The 14818-nt window shown below is 30.7% G+C and overlaps 1 protein-coding gene and 1 long non-coding RNA gene across 2 annotated transcripts; both read right to left on the bottom strand.

Annotated features, from left to right (window-relative positions):
- Positions 1-576: 576 nt before the first annotated feature.
- LOC117686689 (uncharacterized) lies at positions 577-2485 on the bottom strand. Its single transcript, XR_004599800.2, has 4 exons — positions 2348-2485; positions 1955-2209; positions 1405-1584; positions 577-982 (listed from the first exon to the last, which is right to left on the bottom strand). It is a non-coding gene; the product is annotated as an uncharacterized lncRNA (long non-coding RNA).
- Positions 2486-4258: 1773 nt separating this feature from the next.
- LOC105319834 (uncharacterized) lies at positions 4259-7445 on the bottom strand. The gene is made up of 4 exons (XM_066085069.1): positions 7305-7445; positions 5922-6176; positions 5434-5613; positions 4259-5087 (listed from the first exon to the last, which is right to left on the bottom strand). The coding sequence occupies exons 1-4, from the start codon at positions 7345-7347 to the stop codon at positions 4831-4833; spliced, it is 735 nt and encodes a 244-aa protein (XP_065941141.1). The 5' UTR covers positions 7348-7445; the 3' UTR covers positions 4259-4830.
- Between the last annotated feature and the right edge of the window lie 7373 nt (positions 7446-14818).

Raw genomic sequence — 14818 nt, 5'->3', positions numbered from 1 at the left:
ATCGGTCAGTTTGAGTACATAAAAAAGAACTGACCTAGATTATTCATGCGCTATTTTGACCTTTTGAACCAGGCTGATGTTATGGGGGAATATTTAAGGGAAACCATTTCCACTTGTTAATATATGAACATATGAACTATTAATCATCTTGGTAAATTTTACGATAGATTACTATAACCTTTTCATAAAAAGAGCGGTTGCATTATGACAGATTTCATACGCTTCTGATCTTCTATTTTCAAAAATGAGTTTACGCTCTAAGAGTTAAATATTTTGATAGTAAATGTTTTTACCGCCATATCAGATATTGCTGTAAAATTTTAAACGTTTTACAAGTTTTCAAACAATATCGACTAGCGTAAAAGGGAATACCAATCAAGCTTTTATAGTTTTAATTGCTGTTCAAATAAAACTAACGATTTTACTCATCCATTTGTGAGTGTCGAATTTGATCAACCCAATGTATGTAACATTAAAATAAAATATTTGTAGATCTATGGTTTTAAAGATTTTTATTCCAGACAAAAATCCATACATTTAAAAAGCATATCTACTATCAATATCCCATTCTCTTTACTCATTAAGTCATTTGACTACATGTTTATTAGACAAAGTATCAAATTTTAAGAAACATGTTATATTTTGATTTTGGAGTATGAATTTTATCATCGGTATGAACATATTTTATGCAAAACAATGTACATCATTTTTTGATTTTCTTACAAAAGAGAAAACATTGAACATACAAGTAAGTTAGGAATATTAATGCAGCATCTGTCAAAGATCCGGATATCTACAGTAGAATAAACCCGTAAAACACCACAGTAGTTATCAAAGCATGGATGAACTTCTGAGTCGTAATCATTAATTAGGGTCTTGACATAGGTATGATTGAAAGATACTGGTTCACCATTGCTCCATGTCCAAATTGAGGATGTGCTGTGAAGTCCAATAGCTACAGGTGTTCCCGCATTGGGTCCAACTTTCATTGGCAAAAGAAAATACAAATTCTGAAATTGGTTAATCAAATTCTTTCGATCTTAAGCGTGCTACAAAGCATAAGTTAATAAGCATAGAAAAAGTAATTTTAAAAGTGTCCTTATCATCGTTTTTTTTAGACAGTGGTATTTTTACGCAATGATGCTCTCTTACTTTTTAATAAAAGTAAATAGAAATATCAGATTGCATGATGATGTTATCATTAACGTTGATATTTCCATTTTTTATTCTGAGAAATGCACAGACAATTAAGGTCCTTTTATAGAAGTAGTTATTCATAGAGAGATATAAAATAAACAGTATAGTCATCAAGTGTAAATTCTGAAACAGGCAAACTTTTTAATCATCAAAATTGATTGCCATATCTAATGTTTAAAATGAATATATACCCATTTTTGTACTCACAATAATGAGAGAGAAAATATGCCACAGCATCAATTTTTGGGTTGGTATCAAGTGAAATTAACTCCCCACCCTCTTGCTGACAAACTGCAGATGCGTCCGTATATAAATTTGTTGTAGATGTAAAAATCTTCAGACATACACCAGCCTCTCCGAAGTATACGAAGTCAGAGTTCGGACACCCTAAAAGTAGGTAAACTTAAGTTTACTGTATTTGTAGATACCAACAAAGTAATACAAATGTGGATAATATTTAATAGCAATTAAGTATTGAAAAACAACTCGCAATTTTATCAACAAATATATACGGTTATGCTTTTTCAACACAACTGTATCCATGTTTCTATCTAAAATAATGAACATTTTGGAAATCATAAAGCCGTGAAATATTTAGCATGGAAATAACTTTTTATAATTAAATATTCAAGATTGGAAACAAAAATTAGAATTATTTGATAGTTCTAGTAAACATGAACTTTTTTTATATGAAAATTTCAATAAAAGGCAAAATTTAATGCTAAATATCGTTTAATAATAGGGTTTAAAAGCATACCTATCATTTCATATACTGCAACTCCATTATTATGAGAGACAGATGTGTTTTCCAGCAATGGGTACTTATAAAGGGAACACCATTTGTCTTCAGATTTGTAAAAGTAAGTTTGGCATGCACATTCTTCTCGGCAATGACTTGTACATCTTATGAGAGACAATTCCTCTTCCAAAACATGTAGATCGGAAGTCGGTAGCACATTGCTCCTTACACCGTTTTTCATGTAGTGACCATTTTGAAGATCAGCCAAAATAACTTTTTAAATTAATTTTGTAAATTAGATACATGTACAAATATATGATAAATAACATCAAAAAATTAAACAATGAAATTAGATGAGTTTGCATATATTTGTAGGAAAATAATGCAACAAAAACTGTTAAATCCACTTACCTCTATTACAAATTGACAACAGAGCTAGCACATGTATGGACATTTCTTAAAACTGCAACACATATTTCAAGTTCAACCTCTCTGTTGCAGAAACAGTTTTGCAAATAGCATCAATAACTTTCAACCTCTTCCTATAAATGGTATCCCTCAAATGTTATCTGAGTGCATGTCTTCAAACACATGCATCAACTCCCTTTTTTGAAAAAAGCTTTTAAATAAAATCTATATGGTTCGATAAAAGGTTGCAATTAAGGTTTTACAAGTAATACAAGTAAATTGATGTAAATACTTCCAGTAAATAGATAGACCACTATGTTTTATAGAATTTAAAAGCAAATAACTAATATGTTCGATAACATTATAGATGACGAATTTACCAATGCTTGTGACACAACTGTGCAAGGTCTGTGGTTTGGCAGAAAATAGAATATGACAGTTAGTTTTGCTGTACATTCCATTCATTTAACATACTTTCTGGCAGTTTCAGACCACAAGGATTGTTTTAAACAAATTATGTAATTAATTACGTCATTAAATGTATGCATTATTTAGTCTTCATTATTTTGGTTGCTAGATAATTTTGAGAAGAAAGGTTAATATTTTAAAAAGTGATTATTTAAGCAATGCATGCTATTTTTTGGATGTCGGTCCTTTAACACACAAAGAAGTGCAGACAAATCGAATACCGCGGGTTAGCGCGATATGCTTGAAACATACATGGACAGCAATAAAACCTATTTAGTTATTTAGTTCCCTTCCGCGACTAAACATATAGTGCCAGGAACTTTGTCGAAAAGAAACCTTTTTATCGATGAATAGATTTTATTCAACGATTATTTTCCATTAATACATATCGCATTGGTTATGTAAGATTGAATATTTGATTTCATTGTGCAATAATAAATATACTCAAAACGTTTTAAATGGCGCATAAATAGGCAATGTATTCACAGGAAATTGAACGTCACAGATTGCCAATGCATTCGTAAGGGGAAATATACACTGGATGTAAATATAACATAATCATCTATTGATATCTGATTTTGATTGTAATTTTTCTAGATATAAAAAATAAAGTCACAATAGTGTCAGAGTGCAAAATAACACGTTTTGTTTCTAGTTTTACTTTATAAAGATGGGGGACTCAGGTTGGAAAGTTGATTTTCTTTTCTTTATAACTCACTCTTGGTCTACTCACACTTTATGAACTGAAGTTTAAGTGTTTTCATTTTCGAGTATATGTTTGCGCTGGGAACCCCGACCATTAACTTGTTTGTTCACCGCTGTAAAAAAAAATATCACATGTTTTGCAGTTATATTTATTTCCTATATTTTCTGTTGGGCTTTCAAAAATTTTCATGAAGCTTTGATACGCTTATCAGCAGATGTGAATTTGATAATAAATTCCAAGTTATTTTATAATAAATGCAGATCTGGAACAAGAAATGAGCCAAACTATATGTCAAATTAAAGTTGAGCAAGTGATAATTTCTCTCATATGGATATTAACCATTGTGTTTGTATTATCGACATCATCGCACTCCGACTTCATTTCTTTGATATTTGATCGTTTTAGGCATTGAATACTTGTTTTTGTATGCCGTCGGTCCTATAACACATCAAGCGATGCAGACAAATTGAATACCGCACGTTAGCGGTGCTGACAAATTGAATACCGCACGTTAGCGCGGTATGATAATTTGTCTACACCACTTGGTGTGTTATAGGACCTACGACATTCAAAAATAAGCATTGAATGCTTATTGTCCCCGTCGACTGTAGGCGACGGCAATTGTTTCCCTCGACTTTGCCTCGTGAATTAATTGCTGTTTTTTGACAATAAACTTGCTATCGTCCTCATAGGCAGTGAATAGGTATATCATATATCATCGACATCATAACATTCCAATTTTAGTCAACCTAGCAATTATCAAAATTACATATAAAAACAACTCTGATGGTAGTATATGGTCACCCTGGTTCATCTGTGAGAAAAACACGTTGAAAACAAGGCCATCGAAGACACATGTAAACTAAATACAATTGTCTTAGCTGTAGAGAAACAAGATATCAAATCAAAGAAACTAAGCTAACAGTGAAGCTCGGTAGTATAAAGTTTACTGTTTTACATGTGAAAACAGAAGCGATATAAGCAAAAAACACATTTACAGATAAAGTTCAGAAAAGTTGGTTTAAACAGTAAAGAGCAGTCATGAGAGAAATATGGAATATTTTGTCAATGTTAAAAAGAAGATGAATAACTTCAATGGCTTTTAATGTCATTTAAGATAAACAAAAGTAATACAAAATTTTTTCAACGATTAATTAATCCATGACAAAACTGTCTTAATTGGTTTATGACTATCGGCATCTCTACTGATAATTATTATACTGACGAATATATGCTCTTCAATTAAAATGGTATAACATTATATAACATAATTATGATGATTTGACTATTCAATTTTCTGTCTTAAAGTTGATTATTTAAGCGATTCTGTAGAACACACAAATGATCTTGGAATATTGTTACAACAGTTATCAAAGAGTTCAAGATCAACGGTAGATACAACGTATAAAACACCACAAAAATTATGACTGCACGGATGCATTGCTCCATCATAATTATTGATCGAGCTCTTGACATGAGCATGGCTGACTGACATTGGTTCACCATTGCTCCAAGTCCATCCCGGGGTACTGCGAAGTCCAATTGATACACTTCCAAAGGAGAATCCGACTCAATAAACAAAAGATAAAAGGATGTAAATCATTTATCAAATTTGCGAATCATTTCGCTCTGCAATTAACGTCAGTGGTAAATTCAGTAACAGCCTCTATTTTGTTTGTTGCATCAACAAGAAATAAACAAAACTGTATTCAAGTTACTTATTATCATATTTTATTTCTTTAAAGAGGATTTCTGATTGTAAAAACATGCATTCTATTGACATTGACCCTATCTATAAATGTTTTAGTAATTCAATTATGTAGGAATATAATGCGAGAATCTGCAAGTTTCGTCCAATTCTATATAAAACTACAGTATCAAATCAGCAGTAGGTTAATTTATCGAATGTACTCACAACAATGGGAGATGTAAAATGCCAAAGCATCAATCTTTTTGTTGGTATCCAGGGAGATCATTTCCCCGCCCTCTTGTTGACAAACTGCAGATGCATCCGTATATAAATCCGTTGTCGATAAAAAATACTTCAGACATATACCAGCCTCTCCGAAGTAGACAAAGTCAGAGTTCGGGCATCCTAAAAGAAATGATATGTACGCTGAATTATTTGTTTACAAGAGCAAAAGCAGTAAAATACCCACTAAAGGCTCTTTTGTTACTTACCAAGAAAACATACATTTAATGTCGATTTGCGTTCTAACAATACTAATATAATTTATGAAAATAAGTCGGTGATAAATATAAAATAACTCGCATTATAAACATTGTCGCAAAACAAGGTTTAAAAACTGGTATCTTTATAATTTCAACAAAATCTTCAGCATGCCTTTGTTGGTGTTTCTTATTAAAACTAATAGAGTTAAATATAGCATTTTGGAAGCTTACCGATCGTTTCATATACGGCAACGCCTGAGTTGGCATATACAGGAGTGTTTTCCAGGAGTGGGTAATTATAAAGACTGCACTGCTTGTCATCGGATTGGTAAAAGAAGGTTTGACATAAGGTTTCTTCTCGACAGAGACTGGCACAATTTACACGAGTGAACCGTCCATTTAAGACATCCAGGTCAGACACCGGTAGTACATTGCTTCTTACACGGCTCTTTTTGTAGTATGTATTTCTAAGATCAGCCAAAACCCCTGTATGGTAATAGATATATGAAAAACATTCAGATGATTTCACGATAAAGCAATCTTATCCATCCTTTTCTAGATCCGCTATACACAAACTGTATTTGAGTAAATCATTCAGAAAATCGTATTGAGAATTTAAAGCTGATTTTTTTTGGTAATGGGCCCTAGGGACTTTTTCTCAAATCAAACATTCCTCAAATGTTACACAACACTTGCGATATTTGCTACGGTAGGAAATTGAAACCGACAATATTTTTTCGTCGCTTGTCTACAATCCTAAGCTTTTATATACAAATAGGCCCTAAATTAAATTGGAATTCAAAATTGGTAAAATATGGGGTATAAATTTGTGTTTATGATGCTTTCAACTAATCACTCGTCTATTCAATGGCTACAATGCAACACAGATTGCTTCATAAAATTCTTCATGTAAATTATTAATTGAAAAAAATCAATGTTGTATCTTCTGATTGCTGTTCCTTTTGTGAACGGGAAGTGACAAAATCCAACATGTTTTTGTAAGCTGTGAAAAAAATTAACAATTTGGAGCAGCCTAAGCAGGCATATTTACCAATCAACTTCTCTACGAATTGGTTTTGATGTTATTAATATTTTGCTGGGTGAACTCCAATTGTTAAAAAAACAATTAAGTTGTAAACTTTATCATTTTGTATACAAAGCAATATTCATTTATGTCTTAAAAAAGATACACTGCCTAGTCTATCAGGGCTGTTATTATATATATATATATATATATATATATATATATATATATATATATATATATATATATATATATATATATATATATATATATATATATATATATATACACAAATAAAAAGTTGTAAAATATATTTCATGTCAAAAATTTGAAATCCAAAATTGTACAACAACTGGCATGTATTCAAACATATTTTTGAAACTATTAATTTTTTCATTAGTTTTTGTTTTCTTTTGTCTTTTGTTTTTCTTGTTGCCATTATTAACCAAGCACCCACTGCCAATTCGGGTGAATATGAACATGAAAGTGTAAGTGAACGAACCAAAAAATCCTTTAAATTAAATTATTGAAATGTTTGTATCTATATGAAAAAAATAATATAATTTTTGTACAAAATCATAACCACTTACCGTTATAGCAGATTGCCAACAAAGCTACCACAATTATGGACATATTTCATAACTGTAATATAAAAACCATCAATGCATGAAACAGTATCTATCCGCCATCACATTGAAATCGTCCCGAGGACTTTGGTTGAAAGAGTTTAATACCAATATGTCCAATGAAGAGAGAGATGAAAACAAACACAAAACAAAATCCATAAGCTTTGTTGCCAGGCTTGGGGCGAATTACATTGTAAAGTAATGCATTGCATTACCATTACTTCATGAATTTGGGCATTAAATTACCATTACCATTACTTGATTTTCTTAAAGTAATGCATTACATTACCATTACATGAGTAAAGTAATGCATTACCATTACCATAACTTTCTTTAATAAAGAGTTTTTGCAAATGTTTCAAATATAAAACACTCTTTAACATATCTACAGGTTCATGTTCAGTATCGGGTTCAAATTCAATGACTATATATACAAGAGTCATTCTTAATTTGCTCAATATATAATAATCTTGTGGCATTATGAGCAACATATTACATAAGTAAAAAGATATTTATACACATTTGGCATGATACAATGTCAGATATGATATAGAGCACATAATTCGTGCATAATAGAAAACAATTTATGGAATAATGTTGCGGCTATTAAAAAGCTAAATAAAGACATTTCCCCAGATAACACAAATCTTTATAATTTTGGACACTTAGTTGTATTAATTTATAGACAGAGGGTTTTTCCCATTTATATTTCTTAATATATTTTAATCGGATTTCTTTATGCTGAGGACACTTTAAGATAAAAGATTGCTGTTGCACTTTATGATCAAAGTTTCAAAAGGTTTCATCTTTAAACTGCATCCTATTAGTTTGAAATTCTTCCCAGCTATATTAAATAAACGTTCTACAGGTGCAGTGGAAGCTGGGACTGAAAGATTTTTGACAATCTTTATCTTAGGATATATTAAGTGAAAAAATAGAAAAAATACATGAATCTTGTATTTTCTATCAGTCCAAACTAATGTACTTAATATACACGCACAACAGAGAGAGAGAGAGAGAGAGAGAGAGAGAGAGAGAGAGAGAGAGAGAGAGAGAGAGAGAGAGAGAGAGTAAAATTATTTTCAAATGGGTTATAATATTGGAAGTGGTTTTGATTTTCATCATGGATGGACAGTGCATTCATTTTGGCCTTAAAGGTGCATGTCTGTCCCCTATTCTATTGGGACATAGCATAGGGAAGGGGATTGGGGTGTTTAGCACTTCTTATAACAATAGAATGTTTTGAAACTTAGGTTATCTTGGGGGCATAGTGTGTTGTTGACACATCTTTATTGAAGTGCAAACTAATTGGAGTAAATTGTTTAAATGGTATAAAACTCTTATAAACAACACTCATAAAAATGTTATGAAACTGTGTTGTTATGTTTAGTAATATGAAAAATTTAAAAATGAAATTTTATAAATCTTTTTTAATACAACTAAAACATTTTTATTTCATGAATTATTTCTTTCTTCTTTATAATAAAGTTAATCAAATTCAATTTCAGCTATTCATTTATTCATCACATTTTTTAAAGTGAACATGCATAAATAAGCATAGTAATGCAAAGTAATGCCATGTAATGCCATGTAATGCCAGCATTACACTAAATTTTAGAAAGTAATGAATTACATTACCATTGCTTGTAATGCTAAATTTGTGGCATTACACATTACTAGCATTACTTTGAAAACATGTAATGCACTGCAATGCATTACCATTACATTTAGCATTAACCCAAGCCTGTTTGTTGCATATGAATGGAAGTTATTACTGAGTTAAATAATACCATTAAATTGATAAGTGATTTAGTTGTCGAGCATTCGTTCCATTTTAAAATTGTTCCTTCATTTTTTATCTCTTACTAAAGATCGATATTCATTTCATTTATTGCTGGTTTTCTGGCTTCTAAAAACCCTTACCCCAAAAATATTATGATCAATTTAATAGATATGACAAAGATAATATCATACATTAATTGGCTTAGAAGATGGGGTTCACGGACAGTTTATGGACTCACCGAAACAAAAGTTCTATAGGGTGTTCGTGGCAGTTACAAAAACGATGTAAACATGCTTTGTATATTAAATTTCATATCCAAAATTTTGAAATTTGAACGAATTCTCATATTCATTATTGAAAGTATACCTCATGTGAATTTTGACAGAAAGGGTTTATTAGTAATATTGTATAAAATAATTTCATATAAAAGTTAGTGCGCTTGATTGTGCAATAATAGCCATCTTCTCGACAAGACTACAGATATGGAATGCAGTTTAAAATAAATAATATCATAATACTCATACTTAATTTTCAAGAACGTTTGAATTAAGTTAACTAATCATAAAAAAAATTATTGTTTTTTTTTTATTCAATGTTATCAAAGTGGCTTCTTATATGTCGAAATTAAAATGTGTACATCAATTTCATTTCCAAATACAAAACATTGATCTATGATCCAGTAGAAACCAATGCTGGAATCGACTATGACGTGAAGTCTCGCACATTCATAGATCCAGAGAGAGAACTTAACCTACTTAATACATGCACGACTGCTTACGACACATCTCACAGTTTTCCTAGAGATTGTTAAAAATAGAATGGTGAAAGACATCATTTGGGCTGACGGAATGGATCATGATGATAGAGCAGTTGGCTCCAAAATAACTATTATAAGTCAATAAAAGGAGACATCGTACTAGTTAAGGGAAGGTACTCCGGACCGGGGAAACTATCTTTAGAGTAATTCACACAACAAAATGAGTTTATATTGAAACTGTCATAGAAGGGATATACTACTGTGGAATCATTAGAATTCGTGGTGGCTCAATTTTCGTGGTGTTCGTGGGTAGCCCTCCCCCACGAATTTAAATCCTCAACGAAAACAATTTTAGAAAGAATTATCTTTGTTGCTGAAACAGTAACCGACGCGTCCACGAAATTACATCCCCACGAATCAGCAAAAAAGTCATAATCCACGAAAATTGGCCCCCACGATTTAAATTATTCCACAGTATATATATGTGCATGTCACATTCATATTTTTTGCAAATGTATTTAATCTCTACACAGTGCTACACAATGCTTATTCATTTAAAACACTAAAACAATGAAATATGTATTTGCTATTGATATAAATTTTATCATGCAGTAGATATTTTTGTTAATGTTAAGGAAAACTTTTTTGTATCGATACTTAGTTAGACCGATACAAATCCAAGACCAAACCGTATTTATAAATGCATATAAAGATTAAAAAAGAAATTCAATCATTATTTCAGAAAAAGATCTTAATATATCATATCAGAAACATATTGCCATGCTTTGGGCGAAATGTGTAGATCTATATACATACACAACACTATTTGTATAATTTTGGCTGAAAGACAATACATGTACTTGGAAGCTGACACGTCTTATGGTATACTTTACTATTACTAGTACTAGGAAAATTAGGTGTTGTTTTTAAAGGTCCGCAGTAGGTACTTAAAAAGATACCACCATTAAATCCTTCATTGGATTTGTAAAACATGCATGTTTTTTTTTTTTGTTCTCGACAAAAAACTATTGCACTTTATTAGTTATAGCAAATAATCAACAAGCTACCATAATTAAGGATACACCATATAACTGTAACTAATATTAAAAAGTGTTCCCCTGTGCTGCAATAAACTTAAAATACATCAATACATGCATATCTCTCTCCACCTCTGATGTTTATATTTTATTTTGGGTGAAATATCGATGTTATTTTTTTACTTTGTGCTGATATATCGATGTCCTACTGTATAAAAGAAAATAACACGGGGAGAAAATAACACGGTATTCAGTATCTATGTATAAATAAAAAGATGAATTTAAAGGGACATTGATCAAAATCTTCAGATATCTGCTTTTATAAATGACTGAAATTAATGTTTTACTAAGTGAAAAAGTAACATTAAGCCAATAGTGTCTGTAAATAAAGACAGTAAAAGATATATAGGCTATTAAGAAATCAATGCTTTTTTGAAATTTGGCAATTTGGTTCTTGGTTATTATCCAAAAACTTGTAGTGTTAGTTTGGTTGAAAAACTAATATTGACTCTTCTTTGGGTTATACATGCAAGAAAGCACAACTCCGCAATACAATATCAGAAGCTTATAGAATGTTCATATCAATTTTAAAACGGATTCACCTGGAAACAAAGAGCAATTTGCATTCAAATACAATAGACCATTCATGCTACTTAAACAAAAAGTTAGGTAAAAATAGAGCACTAACAGAAGAATAATCTGAATGGCACCTGAACTTTGCTTATTTTTATTACATTCTGACATAAAGAAACATATAGCAGCTTCGTTTTGCAGAACTTTAATCAGACGTTGACCAGAAGTGGAACGAGTGCACTGATGCATTGTGCCGCGAGACAATGGCAAGAGTGGACAACCAAATATTGAGATATGGCGGAAAGAGTTGGCAGCTTCATCTTGAAATTAAGACATAGGGTAGCAGGTGGAGGAGACAGTTGCACCTTTTAGTGAGACTTTCTCAGAATTAAATGACATGGGTCGGGGGGGGGGGGCAGCTATATCTTTTTATCGGATATTGTTCGGCGAGAGAAACAAAGCTCATTACACAGTTAGGTATTGATTGATATGTGAGGGAAAATAATAAGTAGCCACATCCGACCGTTACATATTGACATGTGGTTAGTAAAGTGATCAACTTTATCTTTTCAAAAGTGACAATGGTAACTGGTATAAAAAATGTACATATCAAATCTAAAAGTTAGACATGAAAGTCATTGAGTAATAAAGATGTTATATCTAACAACAAGGCAATGACATGTGATGGAAGTATTTGGGCGGCTACCTCTAGTTAGACAGTGCATTTTGGTGAAATTAGTCAGCCAGCTTCATCTGGTAGTGGACAAGTTTAAATCCAAATGATTATACTAGGTTCTTTTTTTAGACCACCAGTACACAAAAAACGTTTTTGTAGTAGTCTGTTATCTGCAAACTCTTCTACAGTCTGTTGGAGGGTCTTGACCATTTTCAAGGTATATTGGTCTCCTTGTAAAAGATAGATATGTATAAGGCTACAAGAAAATGCTCAAAGTTTATTGCTAAAATAAGTACATTTGTGTAATTAAAATTCTTATTTATTTACTAAAAAGGATCTTTATGGCTTTCTTTTCTAGCAAATCTAGTAGAACTGATAGTTTAAAAAGTTTATCGCTTAATCTCCTAAGCAACAAAACATTTTCTCGTTATAGAATTAAATATTTTCAAATATTTTTTAAGATGGGAAATTTGAACTTTTTTATCAGACGTTGTTTCACAGTTTGGTAGGTAAGAAATTAAAGTTGAAATATGTTCTTTGATAAGTTTGATAAGCTATAAATTTGATCATTATTATTTATGGCTAAGAAAATAAGAAAAATAAGAAGAGAATAAGATCAGTAGCAACAAATATAGAAAGGCACTGAGAATATGATAATTAAAACATTGAACATCATAAGGTTTGATTGTCATCCATATAAAATTTAATTATTTTTTTTTAAATTCATTGAATACTGTGGTTTAATCAATTTTCGTTGAATATTAATTTTCGTGGATTTCGTTGTTAAGTTGATCCACGAAATTAAATGTTCATTGAAGTGCAATTTCATCTAACATTTTGTATTGGTAGGATCATTGGCCACAAATTTACGTATCCTTGAAACTGTGATTTTTAGAAAATCCACGAAAATTGATACCCACGAAAATTAATGAAACCACAGGACTAAAATCAAGAGGTGTACATTTGTAATGCATTTCTATTGGTTTCATTATGATAAGGTAATACCAATGTAAATAAGTATTTCCTAAAGTTTTTCAATAGTATATCTCAAAAAAAAAATTAAAAACCTAAATAAAAACAAATTGATTTTTGCAGTGACTAGCCGAAAATACAAGTAATTTCTAAAGGGTGGTTGCGAAGTTTTTATCCGTTTGTGAGCATTAATTTACATATTAGGAAATAACAATTCTCCTGATATATTAACAAAATGCTCACCACGGTAATATTCATTGTGACAATATATTTTTTACTGAAATATTTAACCTTATGACAAACTTTTATCTTAAATTGGTCTCAATTTCCCGTTTTGCTTGTCTGTTGTCTAGTATCCTCTGAAAACCGACTTGAAAGTTTTGTTGAAGACTTCTTAAATTCCTTTCACTTTTTCATCACGAAGACTACTATAACAATGAATCAATATAGTTTTTAAAAAGATGTATCATAATTGAGACAATTGTAGAGATTGGGGTACAAAGGAGATTCTAGACCACTCTGAATTCATTCTGACACCTGTTTGATATAAAGGGCAAACGTTGATAGAATTTCCAAAAAACTCTCCAAAAAGGTCTAACAATGATAAGATACTAGTATGGTATTCCATAACAGAATGGTCAAAGACCGCCGCAGAGAAATGGTTGCATATTGTGTACAAGTACCAGATACATTTGTTAGAGTACACAATTCATTGATAAAAAAGAGAACAACAATATGAAAGGCATCCTATTAAATAATATATGCCAAATATCTGAAATTATTTTGATTGATTTTGGTCATCAAAGTAGTAGTAAGAATTCCTGAGATCAGCCAAAACCAATTTATGGTGAATATATAGGCATACAACCAAGTAGCCTTAGCCATCCCCTTTTAGATCCTCTAAATAAATGCAATCACTTAAACTTAATTTTAGTAAATCATTCGGGAAATCGTTTTGCAAAAACTCCAAATACTCCCAGGTCCCTTTTATAGTTAATGATGCATAATCATATTATTACTACCTTTGATATCCTAATAAAATTACAATGAAAAAACTTTAAAATAATCTTTTGCATTTTACATTATTCATATTTTCTAAAAAGTAAAATATTCATAAACGTGACATCATGTGGAAAATTCAGTTTTTCCGACATGTTTTGATGACTGTAATATGTGTGTATTTTAATCATGAAATAAAGTAAGCATAACAAATATACAACGACAATACTTTTCATTTTAAAAAAATATTCAAATATAAATTCTCCCGGATCATAAAAGGATGGTGAAAAACACATTATAAATCATAACCACCCCCACCCCCTCAATAAAAAAACTCGGAAATTTAACAACTAATGCTAATTATTTTTTAGCATATAAATAAGTACATGTATATAATAAAAGATTATTAGTTTCGAACATTTAATATATTAAACGAAACAATTAAAATTAATATATTTTGAGTCGTGTAAATTTCTTAGTTTTTTCATTCACCAAATGCACACATTGAAATGGATTTAAACAGAATTTGAAAGGAAAAAAACTTCATCGAAAAAGTTTAAATAAAGTAGACTTTGAAACCACTATTTAACCACTAACCAAATAAAAAGACATAAATGAATGAAACAGTCTTCTTACACGACACATTGTCAAAATCATTTTGAGGACTTTCTTTGAAATATT

This window comes from Magallana gigas, chromosome 5 (assembly GCF_963853765.1).
Source record: "Magallana gigas chromosome 5, xbMagGiga1.1, whole genome shotgun sequence".
Taxonomy (NCBI): domain Eukaryota; kingdom Metazoa; phylum Mollusca; class Bivalvia; order Ostreida; family Ostreidae; genus Magallana; species Magallana gigas.
The sequence above is the reverse complement of the archived record's forward strand: the minus strand, read 5'-3'. Positions and strand labels throughout refer to the sequence as shown.

What these genes read in the sequence shown, in the direction of transcription:
- LOC105319834 (XM_066085069.1), bottom strand. Translation starts at nt 7,347, where the DNA reads ATGTCCATAATTGTGGTAGCTTTGTTGGCAATCTGCTATAACG. An exon ending in TGCCGTATATGAAACGATCG is followed by an intron (nt 5,614 to 5,921) that starts GTAAGCTTCCAA and finishes CATTTCTTTTAG; the next exon opens with GATGCCCGAACTCTGACTTT. An exon ending in ATTTTACATCTCCCATTGTT is followed by an intron (nt 5,088 to 5,433) that starts GTGAGTACATTC and finishes TTGTTTATTGAG; the next exon opens with TCGGATTCTCCTTTGGAAGT.